Source organism: Tyto alba, unplaced genomic scaffold (genome assembly GCF_018691265.1).
Source record: "Tyto alba isolate M040663 unplaced genomic scaffold, T.alba_DEE_v4.0 Super-Scaffold_13, whole genome shotgun sequence".
Lineage (NCBI taxonomy): Eukaryota > Metazoa > Chordata > Aves > Strigiformes > Tytonidae > Tyto > Tyto alba.
In genome coordinates this window covers 37,236,367-37,263,043 of record NW_024881275.1, presented here as the reverse complement: position 1 = coordinate 37,263,043, position 26,677 = coordinate 37,236,367, and the positions used below count along the sequence as shown (strand labels likewise).

The 26,677-nt window shown below is 40.7% G+C and overlaps 1 protein-coding gene across 2 annotated transcripts; it reads right to left on the bottom strand.

The window, feature by feature from the left end:
• Window positions 1–247: 247 nt before the first annotated feature.
• On the bottom strand, window positions 248–25,603 carry HABP4 (hyaluronan binding protein 4). Of its 2 annotated transcripts, XM_042788099.1 has the most exons (8): window positions 25,097–25,602; window positions 15,978–16,125; window positions 14,165–14,326; window positions 13,914–13,985; window positions 12,101–12,184; window positions 4,439–4,607; window positions 2,481–2,654; window positions 248–1,403 (listed from the first exon to the last, which is right to left on the bottom strand). In XM_042788099.1, exons 1-8 carry the CDS (start codon window positions 25,383–25,385, stop codon window positions 1,347–1,349), a joined length of 1,155 nt encoding a protein of 384 aa, XP_042644033.1. In that variant the 5' UTR covers window positions 25,386–25,602; the 3' UTR covers window positions 248–1,346. The 2 variants fall into 2 exon arrangements, with proteins under 2 accessions (XP_042644033.1, XP_042644034.1); XM_042788100.1 differs by lacking the exon at window positions 13,914–13,985 and having other exon boundaries at window positions 25,097–25,603.
• Between the last annotated feature and the right edge of the window lie 1,074 nt (window positions 25,604–26,677).

The window sequence follows — 26,677 nt, the reverse complement described above, 5'->3', positions numbered from 1 at the left end:
CACTAAAATGAGCTGCTTGTGAAATACAAAATCTCATGTTACAGTAAATTGTCATATAACCAATTGAACTGGGTAAGAAAAGTCATTTGGGCAGCACTACTTTGCAGACCACCTGTTTGGAGCACATGGAAAAGTGTCAGTAGTCTTTCCAGGATGATTATACCCTGATTGTGTAAAGCCTTAGCACTGAGATAAGAGTTACTTCAAGTTTCTGAGTACTCTTAGAGATTACTCCAAACAAAAACAGTTTTTTTCTTCAAGTCATATCCACTGTTTACTTTCAAAGGAGACTGATTAGAAGTGGTACAAAACAAAGTGAGACAGAACAGCAAAAAAGAAAGGTTTATATTCATCTGCTTGCCCAGTAAACGGAAAGAATGAGTTCAAGTTAAGCAGGCATTTGAAGACTCCTTTGAGGCTGACAGCTACTTCCAAAATGTCCAGCGAGGTTGTTCTCTCATTCCTTTGCCTCATCACTTCTGGTGTTATTTCCTTCTCACAGATCCCCGAGAATGGCACTGAGTGTCCTCTTCGGCAGGGAAGAAGTTAGGGTATCTGTCTCAAGTGAGGAAGTATGTTAAAGCTGCAAGGAAAGGACATTGCACCTCATCCCCAATGTCACAGTCTTCTTGGTAAGGCATGAAACATTTTAGTTGGTAGTTGCTCCTGCTAAACTGAAAAGCTTCCTTAACAGTTTATTTCCACCTAACTCAAAATTCTTACTTCACTTCACCTTCAGCACCTTCTGAGTTGTTGCCAATTATATCTCATTATCAAGGCAAGACTTATGGTTAGCTATCAAAAAAAAAAGCAATTAATTTTAAAGATCACTTCTGTTTAGAGTAACTCACTGTTTTGGGTGAGTAAGGTCTGCTGTTCATGGTTTTGGGACCTTCCTTTGACAGACTCTGAAGAACTCCAACTTGTAACTGTGTGAAATACACGCTTCACTGAAACAGGGAAAGCAGCTTTCAAATGTACAGTGAAATACAGTGTCAATTGCAGACCACATTGTATAGTTTACATTTTACCATAGTGTCAGGGAGAACTTGATATAAACTCTATGTACACATGTTTAAGCACTGTACTCTTAAAATTCATTCGAAGCCTTATAGTGAAGTACTGCAAGCCTTCACACAGTTTTCACAAAGGGAGGCTGACACTGGAACCTGTGATGGGATCCCAGCCCTCCAGAACCTTCAGAACCCAATTCCATTAGCAGAGGTCTGCAATCATTCCACACCAAACACCCAAACAACTTTTCCAGTAGAAACAGTCTTTCTTTATCCACATCAGCACGAAACTGACCAAAGCTACTTTGAGATACCACCATTCATGACAGTTTTTCAAGATAAAGCTGGAAAATCCTCAGGATCATCAGGATTTGGAGCAACAAGCTGCACCTAAAAAGTGAGAAAGGAAGCTTTATAAAAAAAACATTTCAAAAACTTCTGACAGTCACGTATATGTATTTTACCCTGAAAAGGGTTCGTTCTTCTATTCAAGTTAAGTGCTTTATAACTATATGTATCACAGAAATGCTAAGCATTTATCTCAGAAGTTATGACTATTATAATTTCTTCAGTGTGAACGTATTTATAATGCTTATCTACTGCCTGGGGAGGACCAGAAGATCACAAGTTCTGCAGCAATGAAGTGAAAGAAAGAGGTAGAGAAATCTCACCCAGAATACTGTGTTTTTAGAAGCAGCATTATCATCTTTTTACATCCGAAGGCTACTGCACATTTTGGATTATAGTTTTAAACTCTATGTTCTGTTACGACAAAGAGCCTCTTTCATTCGGATGAAACAAATGCATCAAATCACTTCATATCACTCTAAGTTCCCAACCTTAAAGTATTTTACTCATACAAGACAGAAGTAAACTGAAACCATCAGTTAGTATGAAGGATAAAGATGTCAGTTTTCAGTGCACAAATGCCTTTTTTTTTTTTTTTTTTAAGAGAAAAAGGTCAGTGGAAGTTTTTTTTTAATGGTTATATTTTACATTTGTATCCCTCTGTAGGATGCCATAGAATTATGTCTTCATCTGTAGGATCTCAGGTTTACTGATCTCACTCTCAATAATCAAAGTATTACTACTGTCCTAGTCTGACATTTTTTGTAAGGGATACAAGCCTTTAGTCATTTTAAGTACTTCCTGATTAATATCAAAGTCATTGCAGAAACAGATCTTCATTGCATCCTTTCCTCTAGTTACCATTACAGCAACTAGTAATCAGATCTTCTAAAATTTATGTATTAAAGAGTGGTGAGGCTGAACCTGTATTTAATTTTAAGTAACATAGTACCGGTCAGCAACTCAAAATAACCAGCATATTCTGAGGCAAAAAATTAGAAACAAACCTGTCGCTATGGAAAACAATAATTCCATACAAAAGGGGGCGGGACACACACACCTCCAAACAAGCAAAAAAAAAATCCCCAAGCAAACAACGAAAACTATAAAAACCATTACCACTACTTCTGTTCGTGGCCCTGTCTCCTCAACTCGTCTGCCACGACCACCTCGTGCACCTCTTGATCCACGACCAGGGCGAGATAGACTCCCAAAATTAATATCCAGCTGAGATGTTATGTCATTCACAGGTCTTCGAAAGACATGAGAGTCATCTTCAAAGTCTTTCTGCATCTAAAAGAAGATCTGGTTAAAGCCTATAGCTTCCATGTACAACCTTCTCCCCTCCCTGATACACACACACACACACACACACACACACACACACACACTTGTATTACAGACTAAGAAGCAGATAAATCAAGATGACATCCAGAATAGAAGACAGGCCTTAACTTGCACTGGGTTTTAACAGAGGCGAGGCAATTGCAGCTTCCCAGATGCCTGCAACAGTTCTTTGTTGGTTCAGAGTCCTGGCAACAAAATCTTCTGTACCAGCTCCATAACACTGAAGAGATTTTTCAGAAATGCCATATACGAGGTTTTCTAAGGGACTACAGAGCCAAGCTTAAGCTACTTACTCCTACAATTATCTTCAAATAATGGTTAAAAAGCCATAGTAAAGCACAGTATTTGGCCACTAACCGATCTATTGGTTTATTTGCCTGCAGCTATGAGATTACTGTTGTTTTAACTCTGGATTTCCAGTAGCTAGTGGATGGAAGACTATTTCCCATCATAATTTTAATGTGCACTGTAGTCATGATAACATATATGTAAATTCATCCGATACAGCAATGAATCACTTATTCAATGTCTAACACAGGGATTTGACTAGTCCATGTTACACAGTTCCTGTGCCTCCTATTTTATGCTGATTTTGACACGGTCCCTTGATACTGCCAGCCCAGAAACTTTATGGGCAAAAAGAACAGAAACCTGCACACGTTGTTCACACACTTGCATACTCTCTTCAGAGCTTGTGAAAGATATTCTCCCCACCCCTACACCATCTACCTCAGAGAAGGAAGAAGGGAAGTGGCAACTGTGACCACCAAAAACCGTGCTAAGAAGGATGCTGGCCACTTCAGTATTTGCTTCCGGGGACAGACACTTTCAATGACCTAAAGTGATTAAGGCTTAAAAAGCTTCAAGTTTTGATGTTAATATTATAACTAGACAAAGAGTAATATGTGCATTCATACATGCATGCAAACTTTGAAGGATCAAAATTTCATCACACTAGGCTACAACTATATGCACATACTTCTGTTACCCCCAAAATCTGAAATCTAAGTAAGCAACAGCCTGAGAAAGAAGCCTCTCCTCTCTCCCCAGTCATATCAGTAAACTATAAGTTATTCTTGAAATGTCAACCGTAGTAATATCATGAAATAAAAGTTGGGGAGAAGTGGGGAAAAAAGCACATTAGCATAGAACAAGCTCTCCAGAGTTCCTTCTAAGAAGCAGGACCCTAAAACTGAAAAAAAAAAAAAAAAAAAATTTCATATATTCCAAGTGCACAATGAAAGCTGGGGTTCCCAGCACAGATGAGAAATAGGACACTTAGTATCCAGACTAACATATGCCAAACCCCAAATTTAATATACACATGCAAGTATATATATTAAACTTGGCAAGTAAGTTTAACAGGATTCAAAGTTAGGATAAGAAGTGTTTAGTAAACCAAATTTCTCTAGCAGCATTACCAAAGATCTACATAGGTGGCAGCAACAAGGACCCAGGTTTTATATTGCTAAGACTGAGCCATAAGGTAGAACAACTTGATATGTTACATATTTGCATACAAAATAGGGGTGATGATCTGAGAGAAGAAAATGAACAGATGGTAAGTTTAAAGCAAGTTTTGGGGCACATACGTCATTACAGTAACAAAGCCTAGATACTGATTATCTGGGCTGTTCAGATTATACTAAAGCTAGTAGAGAAAGAATAGAGACAGTTTCCTAACCCTGGGCATAAAGCAGAGTTTACAAAATTCCTGAGGCAATGCTTACATCATTTCTATATTTTGACTTGTGAATCACCACTGCTTTGGAAGGAACAGTGGATTCTGGCTTCCGGATGTTGAATTCAGGCTTTGGTCGATTCTGTTGCTGAAGATTTTTCCACTCATCTAACGTCATTTCTTGAACTACTTCTTCCATTGGCTCTCCTTCAGAAACTCTAAAGGTTTATAGTTGTAAAGTAAAAACCATTAGCTTGCAACATGCCAGGATGAACAAGAACTCTAAAGTAAGGATACTAAGCAAAACATTTGGAATGTTTCTCACCAAGTTACTATCAATTTCACTTACTCCCCACAGTAACTTGATGTGCAAGTTTTACATTGATGTAAGTTGGAAAATGTACCTGTGGCCTGTTTGAAATTAGCTGTATGAACAAATGATGTCTCCAGCCTCCTATAGTAAGTTCTGGTATTTATCGAGTCTCACTGTAAGTTCAAGCACCTCAGATTCTAGACAAAACCAGGCTGTTTTTTGATCTGGCATATTCTTAACCCTACTGTTTAATAGTGGATCTAATCCTAGGAAATACAGCTGTAATAAAAAAAAAAAGCGCACACCAAGCAGTTTTAAAACACCCTAATTGCACGTTTCATTGACTTGTACTGCAAGATGACAGTATGAGGAGGATTCATGTTTCAGTGCAGCTTTCAGACAAAAAGACATGATGATCACACTACGGAATCTTCTAGGCAATTATTAGCATTTCCTTTATTAATTTCATAAAATATTTCTTTCATTTCTTTTCTCAGATGTAGTAGCACACAAGGAGACAGTAATTACCACCTTGCAAAACCAGATAGTCCTAGTCCAGTTCTAATTTCTCACAAAGTGCAATAATGATGATATGTTCAAGAAAAACATACAGAGTACATCGGAGTCTGCCTTGCATATTTTTGAACTATAAAGACAGAAGTCCAAGGCTTTATGTCTGTATTCCTAAGACAAAGATTCTTTTCCACTCATCACTGCTTGAATATTCTGCCACTTTTCTGATGCTGACCAAGACTGACTTGGCTAGGATCAGCAGCTACTACACTACACTACAGGTGTACCTTTTAAAGGTATTTGCAGAGAGCTATTCCCCACTAAGCAGTATCACATTCAGGGAGCATAGCTGGCTTCATCACCGTAATTGTTTGCTGCAGAAACAAGTCAAATACCAAGAACTACAGGAAAACCTGCACTGATTACTCCCAGTCACTTGAGAAAGCATTTCTCCCTTCTCCCACACAGAACTGCTACGTATTACAATAGTGGTCAAAGGTGGTTAAGTATTTCACGAACATTGATTTTTCCAGAAAACCCTTTCAGGTGGTCCATTCTGGTGCGAGAACTATGAATTTGGTTTTCCTCACTCAATTGCAGTTCCAAGTTTTCTTCTATCACATGCTGATGGATTTTTCCAATGTAAATAAACAGTTGATTAGATACAAGGTGGAAATTTATTTTATCATGAAAAGATGGAGAGTCAAATGATATGCAGTGAACTTTGCATTTTGTTTTTTAAGTTGTACAAGCACCCCATCAGAACACACACATTTGTTGGGAGTGTTTTGTACATTTAGATCTAGCCTATATAAGAACAGGCCTGTACCCTCTTCCTAACTGATCTTGCAGAGAAGCATTCCATTTCTTGCCAAAATTATACAATATTTTCCTGAAGCACACAGCATATGACAGGTAGAAGCAGAATTGAACAGTAAGACAGCCCTTAATTTTAGTTCTAGGAAGAACACAGTTTTAAATGCACTTTGCAGAAAAATAAAAGATAAGAAAGTCTTGTACCACATGCCTACCCTTGGCCATGCTTTCATGCCCTGTTATTTTGAAAATTCCAGCTGTATCAACCAGAATTTAAGTGTTAAAAGACTGGTAAGCAGCTTGTAGTTCCATACTCATTAAGAAGATCTGAAACTATTCTAGAAGGATTGTCAAGAACAAAAATTAACCCATTTACTACATTAAATAAAAAGGACACTAGTGAAAGATGCAGCTACTTCTGGAAAAACACCAACAGATACTGTTCCATGTGTAAGAGTATTGAGAGCCAACTGCATCCCAAACATTTCAATTTATTGTCCTCACAAGTAAGAAGCCAGATAATTTTTGATCAATTATCTGAAGTTTCAGTTTGGGGTACAGGTGTTGGAAAAACAAGACTAGTTGCAAACACCCAGAGGAAGGAAAAAGGAGAAAGTAAACTAACAAAAATGGACTCTATTAGATCGGTTTAATTTCTTCCTAAACCACTACCTCAGGACACAATCAGTAAAACTGCCTATCTGAATTTTACGAAGTCTTTGTCCTCCTCTCCCATTAAGTTCTCACCACATTAGGAAGACACTATTTCAGTCCCTAGTGAGAGCTGTAGGAAGATACAGAAGTGATTGCAACAAGTACTTGAGAAGTAGCTATCAGTCTTTCAAACTGCAAACATAAGCATTTGAGTGGAGCTTTAAGGCCAGCTCTGTACAGATATCTGCAGTGTAATAAGCAAGAGATTTACTGCATTTTCTATGGCACAAAGCTTGTGAAAGAAAAGGGCAATAGTGCAAGCGTTCAAGAATACTGAGGACGGACCAGTGGTATGAGATGCTAAAGTGACCAAGGGATTTGAAAACAACCAACCAAAACTACTACCACCAAGGAGTCCCAAGCACAAGCAGAGATACATACTCTCAGGCAAAAACCTCAGCTGCCCAAACACAGAAAGAACCACTAGCGAGGCAGAAGCTCTGAAGGAGAGACCCCAAATCCTGCAAGAGCAATGCAGGTAACCCAGTCAAGCTGAGCTTTAAATCAACAGCATTTGTCCCTTCTGCAACAGTGTAAGTATAAGGAGACACACCAACAGTTTTGTTTGCAACAGATGTCACTGCTGGCAGGGTCAATGAGGTCTCAACTGAGTAATGTCTTCTACATAGCAACATGTAGAAAAGTCCAGAATAGAATTGCAAGACAAACATAAGGTCTAAACTCCATGATCTACACGGGAAGCCTTTAAGGAGATGCTGAGGAGAAAACACACATAACGCTAAAAAAGAAAGAAAATTTTGCATATCCATGATGTTAAGGAAATACACTCAGGATTAGGAAAAAAAAAAACAAACAAACAAACAACAAAACAAACAAACAAACGAAAAAACACCACCAAAAAAAATCAAAACACACACAGTAGTTTCTATTTTCAAAGTATTGGAGAGACCACCAAGGGACATAGAAACCTCTACCAGTAAAGGACATTAAGATCAAGACAGGTAGAAGCGGCACAGGTATGGTTGGTCATGCCTTGGGCCAGCAGGACCCCTTTCAGATCTAAATTTCTATGATCATAAGACAACATGAGGACATTTCACTACATGGCAAGTTGATGTCTCAAAAAAGCAATCACAGGTATTGTTTTGAAAAGTATGCATCTATCGAAAACCACCACTTGCTTGTTCTAAAGGAAATATGAGTGGATTTACACTGCAAATGTTTAGGTTTTTTAACTGAAAAGTACAGTTTGATTTTTCTTGCAACGGATTGTTTCAACTGCTAGGTTATTAGGAGTACAAACATGTTTTAGGATGATGAGACTCCCAAGGGGAAACACCTCCCATTACTGAAACACAGCAACAGGAACCTGCATGTCACATTTTGGACAGAGACTTGATTGTAGCAGGTTATTCTGTGCACCAGGACTGCATGAAAGTGCGCTCTGTGCATTACTTCCCACCATCTAACCTTACGCATTTTAAGTAACTGCTTGGTGTGCATTTTCATGAATAAAATCAGTAAGCTCCTTGGCACACCAACAATCATGCTTACAAAATATTGCCAGACACCTAAGCACAGCCTCTGGACACAAACAAACTAAATGCACAGTACAAGGACATACCAAACACCAAAGGGGAACCTTCAGTAATGGTTGCCACTGCTGCAGTGTTTTCAGTGGATGACCATAACCCTCAAGCCACACCTTATTTACAGTGCATACCTTTCTTGCAGGAACTGCTCTATGTGAACACATTGACATGCAGAAGAAATGCAAATGGAAAAGAATGGCATTCAGTTCACTTGTTAGGCTGGTTATTTTCACATCATTAAAAATAATAGCGGGTTTTTTTCAGATCAGTTTTTGTATTATTCAGCTGCACAAAGCAAATTTTAATTCAGCTTTTACCAAGAAATCAATGACATGAATCTTTCCTATTAAACATAATTTACAGGAGCATTACCACCAGTTACAGCAAAATTAAAAGTTAAACAAGCTAAGACCAAGCAACAACTGTACACATTAATTATAGAAGAAAAACACCGAACAAAATAATTCTGAAGACCTGCCCTGCTCTGTGGATAACTTTATGTCACTACTGGAAAAAACAAACAAACAAACAAACAAACAAACAAAACCAAACAAGAGAGGTAAATACCTTAGCAAACTTGGAGACAAATTTTGAAAGCTTCCTATTAAATGACCAGAAAGATACATAAAAAAAAACACAAAAAGGAAGGAAGTCCTGTGTAAAAAAATGGAATAAACCCCCACAGAATAAATACTAACTCTGCAAATACCTTTGACAGGAATTGATTTAATTATATGTTGTACTGAAGAAAAATCTGTTAATCTGAATTGCCAGTCAACACAAGTGTGTTACGTTGTTCAGACTGTGAAGACAAGTTCAACAGAAAGCAGCTGTGAGGAAAGCTTATACTGCTGTGCTAATGTGCATTTTACACTTATTATTTCCAGCAAAATAAAACAACTCTTAGCATGCAGTGTGGGATGATATAAATGGAGTTAGATATTGTTGACACACTCAAGAAAATTTGAAGATATGGAGAGAAATAACTTGGTTTATATTATAGAAGTATTAAAGAATCTTGTCCTGCAATACCTCACAAATGGAAGCTCAAGAACAGCAATGTGGACACAGTCCTGAAGACAAGACCCCATAAGTTACAGAAGCCCACAGAAGTCTTTCCAGAGTTGCACTGAAATTAGCCAGTATCACACCAGAAAACTATACAGTATCTCCAAGCAGACAAATTACTCCCAGTTTCCAATAATTTTTTTTTTTGCTTTTAAATGTAAACAGTTACAACAGCTGTCCTAGTTTCAGCTGGGACAGAGCAAATTTTCTTCCTAGTAGCTGGGACAGTGCTGGGTTTTAGATTTAGTGTGAGAATTATGTTGGTAACACGCTGATGTTTTAGTTGTTGCTAAATTATGCTTAACCATAGATAAGGACATTCCAGTTTCCCATACTCTGCCAGTGAGGAGGTGCACAAGAAGCTGGGAGAGGTCATGGGCAGAACAGCTGACTCAAGCTAGCAAAAGGGATATTCCATACCACAGGGAGTCATGTTCAGTATAGAAACTGGTGGGAGTTGGCCAGGAGGGGTGAATTGCTGCTCAGGCATCAGTCAGCAGGTGGTGAGCAATTCCACTGTGCATCACTTGTTTTTTCTTGGGTTTTATTTCTCTCTCTTTTTGTAATATTCCTTTTCATTACAATGATTATTATTTATTTATATTGTTGTTATATTTTATATTAGTTATTAAACTGTTCTTATCCCAACCCACAAGTTTTACTTGTTCTCCCAATTCTCCTTCCCATCCCACTGGGAGAGGGGAGGATTGAGTGTGAGTAGCTATGTAGTGCTTAACTTCTGACTGGGGTTAAACCACAACAGGAAAGAGAATGAGAGAAGAAACAAACCCAAGTTTTACATCCCCTCCTCAATACAAACACACAACAGCAATAAAGCAGTAGAAAACAAGTAGATTCCTTGGAGTCGCTGCATTTAAGGGTCAAAATGAGAACAATCCTAGCAGTAGCTTAAGTGAATACACACTCCTACACCCTCAATATTGAGGCTGTAGCAAAAGCAGAAGATAACCTAGCTAGAATCTTTTGCTGGTGTTATGTTACCTGCCAGAAGACAGCAACTCTGGAGAGCAGTGGCAACCTAAGCATACAAGACCTTAAAATACATCCTGAAGCCTGAAAACCATACCCCATCAGCTTTTGCTTTTAAATATTAAAAGAACAACAAAAACAATTCCGCCTTTTTAAGGTGTATGCCATACAACCATCTATAATTACCTAGGCACTATTCGCACAATGTGTCATCTTCTATTTTAGAATTCATACAGTCACTAAGCTGATACTAGCCCCACAAGTAAGTGCAATGAGGTATACGTAATTTGCATTATCTATACAAATTTGTGAGTCTTCAGGACAATATTTACCATACTGAAAAGAGTACACAATGCACAATTTTGTACTTGTAGGTTACTTGCACTTTTGAATCTCACAGATTTCAGTGACTAGTCCTAAATGAAGGGGTTTTTAAAAACATGGAGTAAAATCTCCAGAAAGGCTCACAGTCTGACCAAATAGCTAGTGATCTCGGAGAAAGGGAAAAGAGTTGAAGACAACCGACAGATTCTGTCAGATGCCTTTCCCCCTTACAAATACTTCTCATGCCTTACACTCTACAAGAAGCTGGTGTCAGGACACATCTACAAAGATCTTTATTGGAGTAGAAACAAATAAAAGTCTGAAACAAGTAAAGGTACCAGGAATCAATGAAAAAAGCTGAATAACCGTTACCGTATTTTGCTAATACAGTGCATTTTTGGCAGTTTATCTACACCACCCATTTCATTTAAGTTAGTCTAGAAAGCTTTCTGGAATCCACTTGTAGTCATTCAATTTCAGAGACCAATTACTCCATGTAAACACACCTCTGGCTATATATTAAAAGCTAGTTGAGAATTAAAAGAATCAGAGCTGTATCAACTCAACTTCTTACAGGGTTATACAACCTGAACATATAAAATAGGATTTGTAGTCTAGTCAGTTTTATGATTAAGAAACGAACCAAGGCCACTAGTAACTGGAGCTGCATCTTTAGGTTCACAGCAACAGAAGAGAAGGCTGACATACTGCACTGACACTTTCACTCATTAGGAGATGTTCACCATATACTATTTGATTATTCCTTAAAGTATCTTGGACAAGATTGTCCAGTTACTCTTTCTTAAGCCAGCACTTATTTGCTACGAAGTAAATTCTCACTGAACACTGATCAGAATGAAAGTCAGAAGATGAGGGGCAGATTTCTCCACCAATTTCCCTACTTCCAAGGTTGACTGCAAGACCATTTCCATTAAGTTCTTCACATTCTACAGAGGCCTTTCACAAATAGGTGACAACTGCATGGTATTAGTGACTGATGAATAATGACTTAGAGAATCCTATCTTAGTGTATTTTAATTATGTTTGCACAATTGCATAGGTACCTTGAATGCCTTTTTCTCAGAGAACTTCAAAAAGTAGGGCAATTTTCAGAAACTAGCCAAGTTAAAAAGGTAACAGACCATATGGAGCTCCTCCTTAAATTATCACCAAATCTTAGGAATGTAAGCATCACTGGGCAATTAAATGCAATCTGCAGCTGTATAAACCAAGCTTTAGTCAGAATTAAGGATCCATTTTCTTGATTCACAAATATAGACAAAGCTTTTCTATTTTTGAATATGTGCTCTAGCAAAACTTCACAGTTCACATTTCAAGTGTACCTCCCAATACAAGTATATCAGTAACAGTCAATTGTTTTCTTTGCATTTAGAGAGAAAATATTTCAGTCAGACTATACTTGTTCAGAGGCTCTCCTTCAGATGCCCCTGGCTGCTCAGCTGTTTCTGCAGTCTCTTCCACAGGGGCAGTCTGTTCCATCCCACTGAAACAGTAAATAAAAAAAAAAATAAAGACTTCAAGGGTCACACTGGAAAAAAACCTTGTAGATCAATACACCACTTTTTTTTTTCCTGAATTTCTAGGAATATGAAAAAAAAAAAGAGGAGAAAAACTCTAAGATCATAAGCAGAAAGTAGATCTACTAAGTAACTAGTTGAGCGACTAACAAGTATTAAGAAAATCCAACTTATGTGCTTTTAATCCAAAGAAGTGAAAAGCATGCATGACAACAAAATAATTCAATCACAAATACTAATACCAGTACTTGGTTACAGAGTATCATTGATGTTTGGTTTTGCCTTTTTGTTTCTTATCAGCTATTCAAATGTTAAAATTTATACTCCAAGTTTGTATTTTCTGTAACACGGACATTATTTCACTGCCAAATGGAAACAGTAGCATACTTGCTTTCATCCCACTGGCAGGCATACATATTTAAAATTAACACCACCTAGCTTCGATGCATCACTGAGCATAATTAAAGCACAGACTTGCTTTTAGAATTGTTTAGATAATTCCAATTTAATGTCACTTCTACCACACACACCACATCACAAGAAAGTATTGGTATCTCATGTTTATTTATATCATAAGTTCCAATGCTACTGAACTAAAAAACTTAACTAGGGAGAATAAATACAGGGAATCTTAAATTTCTTTTACTTGATGAAGTTCACACAACCTTCCCTGACACCATACAGAAGCTAATTTTGTGCTTTTGGTCATCTAGCTTTGTGCTATCAGCTCACAACTATGTTAACCTAGCTGATCCTTTGTTTCGAAAAGCCAGACTACTTAAACTTTTACTTTTAGTATGAAATACAGAAGAGATAGAAGTTAGCACAACTTTTCAGAAGAACTTGGAATATCAAGCCCCAAAATTAATACCCATCAATGCTGTATTTTTCAACCTTTTAGCTAAATTGCCTGAATCCACAATTATGTGAATGAATGTGTTCATGTCCAAGTATGTTTGCTGTAAATGCAAAGCATTGCTTTTTCTCTGTCTTTTATCAGCCTTCAATTAAAGTTCTAGACGCCTATGAGAACAAAAGCTACTGGAAAGAGTAGCATATTGCTAGGTGCAAAGAAAAGACAAAAGCCAACATTTCTAGTGAACTTTTTGCAAATTTGAACATAACCAGTAAGAGAAATACAGAACTGAATTGAAAATTCCACATTTTAATCTAACTAACCACTAATAAAACATCACATTCTGCTGCTGACCTTCCTGTGTGCTTTAGAATGTACTTCAGTGGTGGAGTCAGCTAAATATTACCTCCAGAGCCACACTGAACTGTATTATAGCCTTGCAGTTTAGAAATGATCCATAAAACTCAAGAAAAATAGACTGGACTTTAAGCCCACTAATAGAATTTCAATCTTTTAATTGGCATTTTTTAGCAACGTCATTAAATATCAGAGTCCCACTTACTTGACTATTGAGAAAAGTAATTTCACTTAAAAGCCAGCTTGGCCTCATTCAAAAGATTCTGGCAGTCTTAAAGAAACATCACCATGCCTTTGCTACAATTTAATCTCATCAACATGAAGGAGACAAGTTCAGAAAACTGCAAAACTATATTCACCACCACAGTTAATAGAAAACAAGGCTTATAAAGCTCAAAATGAACATGAAACTGATGAACAGAAAATTATGATCTAAGGTGGGCCATGGAAAAAGATGATCTGTGGTGGACACAATGTTTTACCTTGTATCATCTTTAACTGTTCCCCAGTTGCCAGCTCCACCTCCACCCTTTCTGCTATCTGCTTTCATTCCCCTAGAGATAGAAACAGGGTTCTGTGAGTTCAAAAGCTCTTTTTCATTAAGAGCTCAGTTTAAAACCAGTATTAACTTTTTGGCAGCCAATAAAAGAAGGCAACAAAATACCTGAGACACTACTGCACTGCTGACTATTGCCTACTTGTACACCAAGTAATAAGTACACAGAACACTTACATTTTATTGTTCCTACTTTGTTTTTCAAATTCCCGTTTTCCTCTTTGGTCAAAGCCATTGAAACTTCTGTTTATTCCACCACCTCTTCCTCTACCTCGCATTCCACCTCTTCCTCCGCCACGACCTCTTATTGGCCTTTCACAGTCTAATCTTTCAATTGGCCTAAAAAGAAGATTTCTAGTGAGATTTTTGTTCCTACTGAACAGTTAACAAGGAGAAAAAAGAAAAAACAAAACACAAAACAGTATGGTTGTATTTGTTCAGCTGTGAGAGACAGCAGTATATGAAAGCTACTGTACAAATTTTAAGTGCATCTTTACATAGCATACAGTACAGTTGCATTAGTTTTGTCATTAAAAATGGACATAAACTGAACTCAGGGGGAAATATTACATATAACAGGAATAGAAATTTCAGCTGTTTATTGATAACACTGAAAATATTAGAGAAATTAAATAAAACATTATAAAACTGTCAAATCTTTAACAGGTAGTAGCTCCACTAAGCCCAAATTTATATGCACTGCTAAAAATTTCAGGTAACTTATTAAATACCAACTATTGCAATGTAAACTAAGAGCAGCCACACACTCAAGCAGCTACAGTTTAAGTGGAATTTTCTTGTGCTTATAAAGAAAGCAAAATTGATATGCATTCACTATCCAAGCAGTAAACAGTATAACAAAGGTTTATTTTCAGTTTGAATAGTAAAATTTATTCAGCTTGGAACCCACACCACATGTTCCGCAAAGCTTGGTACGTGAGCCCAGAAATAAACATTTATGTTGCAGAACAGGGGTTATGTTTGCAGATATTTATACTTTTCAGTTTTGCCTTGTATTTCTAACATTTAACAAAACCGCTCCAAACCAACCTGCAAGGAAGCTGAAATTACAGCTGACGGGCATGAACCAAGTCATACTGCAACAAATCTACACATAAATAACGCAACCATGCCTTCAAGTCACATTTGGCTACTAGATTTGTATTACGAAGGTTAAGTCTTTCCCTTCTCACCCCTGTGCAGATCCCCCACGAGGTACGTTACTTCTCCCTGTGTTGCAGTTACCTTAACAAAATAGCTTGAATCCTAGAATATTGTTTTGATTTTAGTTTAAAATATGGCTTTGATTTAAAAGGGAGTTATAGCAGCTATGAGAATATATGATGTGTTAAGATCTTAGGAGCAACTAGCACTGTGTTTGCCTCAATTACTATGGAAATCGTTATGGACTCTGAATCAAAACAATGGGTACTGGTTATGGAACTTCATTTGAACCAACAGGTACCAGAAGAGACTGGGTTTGGTTGGGAAGATCAGCCAAAGATAAAATGAGCATGCGCAGGGATGGAGTTCAATCAGCAGACACAGTGATGAAGACTATCGACGACCACCAGAGGACCCCCGTCCAGTATAACCACGCATGCACTAGGGACACTTGCATATGATAATGGTTTACAGGAAATAACATGAATATGCTGATCATTACCCTCCCCTCATTCTATTCAAATCAATCAGTAAAGATGACCAATGATTTCTGTAGAATAGGAATATAGGTAAGGTGAGGTAACTGAAAGCCAATCATTATTAAGGTCAAACTAAACTTTGTGAATTTTATTGATCTCATGTAATCGTGACTCTGCTGAAAAAGTGTATAAATACGTTGTGCCTTGTACCTGTTGGTGAACACGTTTTTTTGGTGGAGCTATCCCCTGTGTTCCCCAGCACTGGAATAAAGAAGTGCCTGCTTATCTGCTGTGTGTAGATAACTTCTATTCGCGATTGCGACCGCTAACACCTGTATGATACATACCTTTCTACTCCGAATTCCACTTGTTTCTCTGGTTCATAGGGATGATATTCCCTAAAAGACGGTCTCCATTCAGTTTTGTCTTGTTTTAGTTCTGCTCCTCTGTTATTGAATCCTTGCTGTTCTCCCCGCTTAGGTGCTCGCTTCTGGTCTACACAAACATACATATACGTTAACAATACTTTAATAATAACTGAATTGCAGTTACCAATCTACTGACTGAAATAAGTTGATTAGAGTCTTCTGCTTTACCCTCTCCAAGCCCACCAAAATATTAAAAGCACTTACAAGTTAATGTTGACAGACACCATGTGTTTTAAAGACAACTACTTACTTTGTCTTCTGTATTGATAAACCTGCCTCAGGCAAAAAACACTACGGGTATTGACACAGCTCAGATATTTCCAGAAAAGACAGGTTGAAGAAAAATCTCATTTTGATCATATTATGTCACAGAAATGGAAAACAAAAACTGTTTCTCTCATGTTCTCACAAAGATCCTATAGGACAATGCAGAGAAGCTTCAGTGGAAGATATGAATTGCAATATAGCTGCAGGAGCAATGAAGGTCGGGGAAAGAGAAGGACTGCTAGAGACAGGCATTAGTTGTTGATCATGAGACAACACACCTCCTGCTTGATAAGCTGAATTTAGAAGTCTAAGCCTGCACCTCTACTTTAAGCTCACAGCCATGGTATCCAACAACCAGAAGAGGGTCACCTCCTTTTACCACTGTTCTATGGAGGAAAGGACCATTCAACAAGACTACAATACAAATCACTGAGTTTGAGTGACAGAAACCCAAGCAGTAAGTACAAAGGCTCCTACACCACTAATTGATTCTAGAATGCCAACGTATTAGAAGAAAAATCATATTTAAGCTTTTTGTGGTTTTGTTCAGTCACTGTTGGGGTTAAGGAGGAGCAGGTTAGGCAGAGTGAAGGCAGAGAAATTGTATATTTATATGAGAGAATAAATTGAGGTTATCCACTCAACCCGTATACATTTAAGCATAAGTTTAAAATCCATTATGTGCTTCCTTCCCCATTTTCCCAAATTCTGTACTCTATTTGGGACAAAATTCTCCAGAAGCAAATAAGTCTTTTGTCTGCTAGGCCCTTATACTTACTCGATTTGCTGAAAGGTGTTGGTTTAAATCCATCACGCAAGGAACTCCAAAAACACTGCTCTCAGACCAACAAAACTGAGCTAGTCATTCCACAAGAAGCACCTGTGCAATGCTGAGCAAGTGTGCTGGGTTTGTGTGGCAGAGTTGTTGGTAGCACAGAAGGGTGGCCCTTGTGAGAAGCTTCTTGAAGCCCCCGAGCTCCAAGTCAGACCCACCTCTGGACAAGGCCAAGTCAATTAACAACTGTGGCTGCGCCTCTGCGATAACGTGTTTAAGAAGAGGAACCTGGAAGGAGGTACGGGGACTTGTGAGGAGGAGTTATGAGAAGGACACCTCTGTGAACACTGAGGCCAGTGGAAGACAGGAAGAGGAAGGGTTGGGGGTGTGCCAGTGCAGAGCTTCCCTTTATCCCAAGGTGAGAGTGCAGGGCCACCCCCCACTACCACCCAGGAAGGTCACTGGTGGAGCAGAGACTGACCTGAAGCCTGTGGAGGACCCTACACAGAAGCAGAAAGCCGCACCCAAAGGAGGCCGGGACTCTGAGGGAAGCAGCCACCCCCGCTTTTGTAGTTTGGTGCTGGGAAGGCTGCAACACAGGGGGGTGATCCATGCTGGATCAGCTCCGGAATGGCTGCATCTCTTGGGGAGGACTCAAGTCACAGAAAATTCATGGAGGACTGTCTCCTGCGAGAGGGGAACCACACTGGAGCAGGGGAAGAATGTGAGGAGTCCCATCCCTCTGGGGGAAGGAGCAGCAGGACTGACTGCACTCCCCACTCTCTCTCCCTGCACCACCGAGGGGGAGGAGTGAGAGAGACTGGAAACAAAACTGATCCCTGGAAGAACGGAGGGGTGGGGGGAAAGTATTTTTTAAGATGTGTTAATGCTGCTCACTGTCCTACTCTGCCTGTTAAGTGGTGTTGCTGTTAGTGCTTGAATTAAAGCAACAATCTTTTTCTTTCCCTAAGGAGTCTTGTCTTTTGTCCTTGACCCTAATAGGTAAGCCACCTCTCCCTGCCCTTATCTTGAGTCCTGAGCCTTTTGCTTTATTTTCCTCCTTCCCATTCCTGAGGGCTGAGGCATGAGTGCATGGCTGCATGGTGCTCAATTGCCCTCTGGGCTCACACCATGACACCCACCATTCCCCACCTCAACACTGCCTCCCCAGGAGGTTGCCACAGCAGCCCAGTCTGTTGGCTGAGTTGCCTGTCACTTTACTTTCTAAACTGAGGAATCAGAAGAGAAATCTGATGCTTAAACTGTTTGAACAGATCCAGCTTTTTTTTCAAAGGAAGCAGCCAAGCTACTATGATAAAGACATCTGTCAATACTGAAATTACCAGGTACTAGAACTAGACATTGCTAAAGAAAAAAGCCCAGTTTTACAAGCCATTGTTAAAATTCTAAATCATACAGAGCTAACTTAAGTAGTCTTCACTTTCCCCACAATAGTACTTCACTACCACTATTAGTTTTGTTTACACTGCAGCATTTTGCTAGGAAGACTTTCATAGAAAAGTGGTTTTAATAAGCATGTATCACAGAATTTACAACTGGGAAAGCGGGTGTATTTTTAAGACCTGCATTGCCTGATTTCCCAGACACTGCATTGCTATGTATTAACAGGCAGATTTGAAAGAACGCAGCAAAATCTAGCTGCCTTTGCAGTGCTGTTGTTTAGCTCTCATCAAGTTTCTCTACCCATATCTTTTGCTTGGGAAGAGAGAGTTTTCTGGGTTTTGTGGGCTTCTCACTGGCCTCCACTAAGACAGCATACACTCTTTTTAATTTTTAGTTTTACGGTAAAAACATTTTTTGTGCAACAAACCTTGAGTTTAAACAAGCCCTGCAAGAAGCCCGGCTTGCAACTGCTATCAGTGACTACAAGCTAGAGCAGAAATCTTGCTGTTTCCCCCATTCCCTTATGTAAGGAGAACCTGAGAGGTGAGGGTGCCACATGGCATGCAATTCACAGGCTGAGGGACATTACAGCTGCAGAGAGCACCAAAACATCATATTCTGACCTAAAATCCAGCTGACAACACTGCACTGTAGTGTTTTATGAGTTCTCACAAGCCTGAGACCAACTCATCCCACCAAAATAGGTGACACTCACACCCAGTGAGACAATTCCATCCATATTCCATTTTTACAAATGCAGCCTGGAATGAAGAAGTGCCAAACAATGAGCTGTTTCTATTGTGTCCAAGTAGCACACACAGAACAGAGCAAAAGCAATCCGTGTGTAGTTTTGATTCAGTTAGGATAAACATTAGAGCACCCATAGTAGCCAGATGGAAAACTTGGGTATCTCATAGCATGAATCTGAAGAAAGAAAAAGTAGCAACAGCGTATTTACCATCTGTCAATCTACACTTAGTGGTTTTCACAACCAAAGTCTATAGGCGTTGATTTATGGAGGATAGATCCCTAGATGGACTGCCATGTCTATACCCAGAATACTGTCTGAATAGATATATACTTTGATATATCAACGTCACCCTACAGCAAGAAGGGCCACAGGTCAATTACAGTCTCTGAAGAAAAAGCATTCTTTTTCCTTATTTCACAAAGTCTGTCTGAAAGTACATCCCTTTATTTCTGTAAAATAGGAAAAAATAAATATTCTTTACCTTCTCTGAGCCTCACCTGCTGTTCTATATACACTCCTTTTGTATCCTCAGACACTTCCTCTCAAAAGAAAAACCTTCATTTAAATTTCTCCCAATACAAAAACATTCTAAGTTTCATCATGCATGTCACTCTAGTATGTTTTTTCTAATTTTAACATCTTTAAGGTGACCAAAAGTGTAGACACACTTTGAGATGTGGGAAGGTGAGATTACTTCAGAGGCATAACAATTCCTTTACTATCTTCCTTGATACTGCTACTTCAGTAATTCCCAACACTGCTTATCTCCTAGATGGCAACTGGAAATAAACCTGCTGTTCTACTCTTAACAGTCTCAATCATTCCAAGCTCTTTTTCCTGAACTACAGTATTTTGAACGAGAAAAATCTTTCACATTGCAGTATAGTTTGCAATGCTGCCTCCCACCTCAATCCATGTTCTCCTATATGTATTACTTTACACTTACTGATAGTGAATTTCCTCTCATTTTATAGCTCATTTACAGAATTTGTGTCATTGCCCTGTAACTCTTCTACTGGGCTAAATAACCTTGTACCAACAAACTTCAGTTATTTATTCCCCTCATAGCTCTTTTAGCACAGCTTTTCCACCCACCTACATATATGGAAAATAAGTAATTTAAACTATGCTTAATATTTTTCATTTCAAACAAGTTTCAGCTGCCTTGTAGATGTTAAAACAAAGCTCACAGCAGCACAATCACTGGTCCTAAATTCAGATCTCTTTCCACCTACTCCGAGACCCTTTTTTCCTCTGCTTTCAGCTTAAATCTGACCCTCAAAAACAGTTTAATGAGAGTTCAGAGGAAACAAAGTAGGTACAAAAACCAAACAGGAATACTGTTCTGGTTGGTCTAGAATAAGGGCAAGTGGAGAAATTGTGCTGTAATTCAAGGATCTCTGTCATTAATTATAGCTGCATGAAAAGATACTATTTCATTACCATGTCAGCAACACAATAATACCTATACGAAGACAACTAATCTTCCTTTTACAATAAAGCTCCATACCTGGAAATAGTAGAAGACAGTTTACACTTTCAGGGACTTATTTTGCTATATTTCATACTATAGCAGATTTAAGACTCTGCAAGCAACCTTACTTCCTCACTCTTGCATGTGTGTGTCCATGCAAGTTTAATTCCAAACTTCAGGCAGCTAATTTTGTGAACTAAAGCATTGCTAATTACATGGTTTGCAGAATACCAACACAGTATCCCAAAACACAAAAGAAGGCCTCAGCTATCACATGCAATACACCAAAGAAAAACACATGGAGTTAGACTATTCTGTGCTGCTTTGTTTCCATGTTTGCCAGTACTCGGTTACAGAATTGCCTACTGCAGCTTTCCTCTGGACAATCCTTATGACTATGTAGCTGAAAGAATGATACCGGAAAAAATTAATTAAAAGTAAGAAAACTGCAGTTTAAAATAAAATATATTTTCAGTATAAAATAAAATTTCCCAGAAACATTCCGTGACATAGTAACTTCAAGTCACAGCTAAAAACTCAAACATGTAGTATTCAGGACCTACATCTAAATGTTACACGAGTCATCAAATGTACATGGAAGAAGAAAACCTTTTAGAGGTATTAACAACAAAGGTTTAGAGATTTCAACTGAACAGAGCTTATTACTGCATGATCAACAAATTTAATTTGCCTGGACCGGTAAAGAATGCAAGCTCTGCAACTAGGCCTTTTGAACAAAGAGCTGCAAATGCAGTTTGGCCACTGTGCTAAGAATGAACCAAGTTAACGTTAAGTGGTACAATTACAAGGGCTGTAATACCTACAAACTGCCTTTACCTAAATCCTCAGCATACAGTCTAAAAAATCACAAAACAATATAGTCAGTAAAAAAAAAAAAAAGATACATCATTAAGGTCGAAAATGTAGGTTTTGGTAGGCTACAAAACAGGAGTCTATTTTCTCCTTAAAGAAAGATTAAAACCCAGTCTCCTTACAGCTGTGTTAATTCATAATAAATAGTTTGGATTCTAAAGATCAAAGTACTGGATTATCTGGTGAAGTCCTCTTAGGAGGTCTGTTTCAAATTGAAAACTTCTCCAGAAATTAAGTAGTAATTCCTCTGGAAAAGGCAGTGCAGAACTAAAAAAAATGTCGATTTACAGAACTTTTTCAGTAAACCTTGCACTCTAACATCAAAATATAGAACCAAAGGTCCCTCAGACTACAGTAAAACTTTTTATATATTGCAAAATGGAGTACTAGGCTTGCTTCAAGTCTTTCTAAAACTAAAGACTATTTTGTTCAGATTTTATATGCTCAAGAAATGGCACAGTAATAAAAATAAAAATTAACAAGTCTTCTTGTAACCCAAACAAGCAGAACACCCCAGTAATCAGACAAGAGTCTGGAGGTCCAAAGGAGGGCCGTGAAGATGATCAAAGAGCTGGAGAGCCTGCCCTATGAGCAAAGATTGACAGAGCTAGATCTCTTCTCCCTGGAGAAGGCTCAGTGTGGGGCCATATCACAGTACTGCAGAACTGGAAGGGAAGCTTCAAAGAGGATGGAGGCTCTCTCTTCACAAGGAGCCACATGAAGACAAGGGGCAACAGGTACATGTTGCAAGAGGAAAGGTTTCATCTCAGTATCAGAAAGAAATTGATAACAATCATTCACTGTAGCAACATCACCAGGGACATGTAGTCCCTGTTACTAGAGATTTTCAAGATGAGACTGGAAAAGGTGCTAGATGATCTCATCTAGGCTGCCTTTCCCAGGAAAGGTTGGACCAGACAATCCTTCCAGGTCCCTTTCAACCCAGGTTGTTCTGTGATGATCCTAAAAACACTAGCACAATTACAGACTTAATTTTGTCATTTCAACCATAATACCAGAATCTGATTCTGCTGTTCAGATGGCTCTAGATGCTTCTTTGTGGTGTCTAATTCCTAATCAGTGAAATTAAATTAGGTGGAGTTATGCCCAAAATCTGGAGGGAAAAAAAAACATATAAAACCAAAACGAAAACCTAAGAAAGACAAAAACTTAAGTTTATTGAGTTTGGAGCTTGATTCAGTTTGGGTTTTTTTAAATACAAGCTTGGTCATTAGTTTCACAATTTAGTAATTTTAATCATTAATATTTACTTCCCTAAACAGAGATGCACTCTTCTGGCAATGTGTCCATCATTTTAAGTTTTACACCAAACTGAGTTTGGTATGAGGACCTTTCAGAGTGATTACTCATTCTCAGCCAATAAGCAGATAGTTCTCTGAATCTTGTACTGTATCCAGAAGCTCTCTGGTGTAACAAATCAAGACTGTATGGCCTAAATAAAAACCCGCACCACTTTCTTCAAGGAAACCCCTAAATTTTTCCCTCAACCTGCCACTTGCATTATACTTGCCAGGTACACCATATCCCTGTATTTGCCCCAAGTCAGAGGGTGATCTCTGTCCTTTAGAGCAGGCTTGTTAAGACAGCACATCCAAAGAAGGAGCACACAGACAGGGTCAAGTCTCAACTCTCTGCCCTGATTTAGTATCCCAAGCACTACACATTTACAGTAGTTACTTCACAACAAGCCCAGGACATAAACATACAGCACATATAAAATCCAGGATGGCCACTTTCTTCAAATAAAAAAGTGCAGCATTTTTCAGAGCAAGTAACTCTTCATAAGATAGATGTTAATTCACTTCCACAAAGGAAGCAGTCTTTTCTCTATTTTAAATTCGCATCAAATTAAAACAAGGTGCACATGCCTGATGTGTCTATATGACAAACCAGGTATCTTAATATCAAGGTAGCAGCAAATAGTGAAAGACACTCCACTGGGTTCACTATGCGTTACCACAGAATTACACTCTGAACCTGCATGCTTAAGATACCACCTGTAGACAAGTAGGAGGTAAAGGAGGTGCTTCATAAACTTCCATGTTCTTGGTAGGTTACTGATAGCCACCACTTCTTATTCAAAAACCTTTTCATCAAAACTTGAGACTCTGCTGTTCACTGAACATGCTCCTTTGGCTTCTGCTGATAACCACAGCTAAGTATCCCTTAAATTAAACAAGCCTGTTACTAGTGTGAGTGCTGGTCTTACAGGCACATATCTCTAACAGAGTCACGTAACAACCACAGACAGGCAGTGACAACTTAAGTTCATCCTCTACAAAGATGCTCATTAACTTAGTGCATATTTGGCATTGAAAGATTCTCTGCTCCACAAGGTCAAATAATCGCTGTTGGAGCAGTGTAAGACTGTAAGTCTAAGCAGTAGAATTGGCAGCACTGGCATCAGCCTGATGGAGCAAGAACCCCAATTCAAAGGCTACACCTTTTTCTAGGGCATTAAAAAGGCATAGTTCTGTTACTGTTAATTTAACAGGAGCTTTTCCTACAGGAAGAAGTTAATACCTTAAGAACAATTAATGAGTTAAAAGCTCCATTGCCCACTGCAGGAGAATGGGAATTCACAACTCAAGACGGTAAAACCAGAGTTTTCTGTGCAGAGATTCTCAATGTTTGGAAACCATCAGCCAGCTCTCAGATACTTTAGATACTGAATCCAGCAACGTGCAGCTCAACACCAAGTAAGTAATAACAACCAGACTCACAAAACCACCTCCAAATGCAAGGAGCTATAACCCAGAAAAGCCTGCAGCTGCAAAGAGGACCATGCCAGACATTCTGACAGAAAAGCTGACTGGCTCCCTATTCCCCCAAGCAACATTTACCACAAAAACCTAGCAGCTGACAAAGGACCTGGACCATTCCTGAACACTGTGCTAAAGAGTTCACCCCGTAAATAAGTTTTTATTCAAAGGTTTGGGCATCAGTGCAAGCTTAAATAAAACGAAGCACAGGTCCCCCGGCACGTTATAACCCTGAAGAAGCTGAAGTGCCAGAAAACTCACAGATACTAAGAAAACAAGCCTGGAAGCATCCAACACCAGAGGAAAATGGGCAGGGTGACAAGAGGTAAAACCCATTAGCAGGGATGCTAAACCAGCATGAAAACGACAGGTGCTGTAGTGGAAGAGTTAATGCTCTTCCATCTGTCTCTTGGGGTATTTCTGAAGTTTCCGTTTACACACCTAAAGGCCCCGTTTCCCCCCTGAAGCCCCCCGCGTCGGCCGGGTGCCCAGGTCCGGCCGCCCGGGGTAACGCCACGGTTGCCTACTCGTTGGCAAAAAAGCCCAACACCCAACGAACTAGGTTTTCCCAGCCCTGCTTTAATCCCGCTACCGACAAGCGGCCGCGCCCCAGGGCCCGGGCTGCCCAAACCGGCACCTCACTCCTCGGGGAAACCGGCTGCCGGACGGGCCCCCGCACCCCGCCCCGCCGAGGAGCCGCCGCCAGCGTACCGGGCTGCGGCGGCCTGCCGTGGGCGGGAGAGCTGCCGGGCTGCTTGCGCTCCTTCTGGGACTCCCTCTTGCCTCCGCCCGCCCTGCCGCCGGGGCCGGCTCTCCGGGCCGAGGCCGCCGCCGCCTCGTCGCGCTTCTTGCGCTGCTGCTGGCGGCGCTCGGCCTCGCGCAGGATGTCGAAGGGGTCCGACTCGTCGTCCAGGAGCTGGTAGAAGCGGTTGGCGACGGCGCAGCCGAAGCTCTCCTGCATGACGGCGGCCACCGGGTCGCCCACCGTCCCCTTCATCATCGCCGCGGGCGGGCGGGCGGACGGACCTCCCCCAACCGCTCGCCCTCCTCGGCTCTGCGGAGCTGGCGGCGGAGCTGGCAGCTGTGCCCAGGGCGGCCGCTGCGCGGGGCCGAACCCGGGAGAGCGGCGGAGGGGAAAGGGCTTCGGCTCCAGCTCGGCACTACCGAGACCGCCGCAACGTTGCCAATGCCCCGCCCTTCGCCGCGACGCGGCGCGACAGCCAATCGAGTTTCGGAGCTCCACAGCAAGCCCCGCAGCCTCCCACCTATCAGCGCCGCCGGCCTAGACACCCCCTTCGGCACGCGAGGCCAACGCTAAATAATGGCAAGGGGGAGCAGCCAATCCCGTCTTTAGGCTCCGCCCTACCCCTGACGTGTGGCTGCGGCCAATTAGCGTGCAGCGCCAGCACCGTCAATAATGGCCCTCTGACCAATGCCGTGTGCTGCGCGAGGCGCTCGACCCGACTAATTATTCATGACTTGCCCATTATTCATGAGGCGCCGCCACCGCCCGCCGGTGCCCGGGACGCCGCGGCGACGGCGCGGGGCCGGGCAGCGCCCCGGCTGCTTGTGCGCATGCCCGGGAAGGCCGTCTGGTCTAGAGTTTGTAATCTGATGTCGCGACGTTACCGTGTCGCCAGCAGTCCTGCCATAGAATTCTCGTCCACTTCAGCGGCTGCAAGGAACCGGCGGAGCACAGCGGCCGGGGCGGCTCCGCTTTAGGGGGCCGGCACGCTTGCAGACGCTCGCCCGCAGTTCCCACGGGGCTCCTGCATTGCCCCGGTCTGCCTGGGCGCGCGGCGGCGGCCGTTGCACCGGCCGACCTCCGCCAGCACGTCACTGCAGCCCTGATTTCTGTGACGAGGCTGCGGTTCCACCCTCGCTAACGCTTTCTCTCTTACGGCAACTTCGCTGCGCACCTCGTCTTGCTTTGAAACTCACCTTACCCTTAAAGTTTAACAAACCTGGAAACTAAATCAGACTCCCCGCTGCCTTTCTAAAGGCAGGCATCGTAACAGCCGCCGCCTTCCTCCGGCTCAGACTGCCGGCAGCGCGGCTCACACCGCCGTAAACCAAAACACGGTGCATCCTCTGCACATTCCTCCAAGCCCCGAGCATAATCACCGTGTCTCCTCCAAGTTTCACACATACCCGCTTACGCAGGGCATGCCTCCTACACGACAAAACTAATTCCGTTAGACGGTGCCCCTTCCTATCTTCTTCCTCGTCCGAGACATAACAAACAGTTGCGCATCAACAATGACAGCAGCTGAGTTAGGGCTATTATCTGCT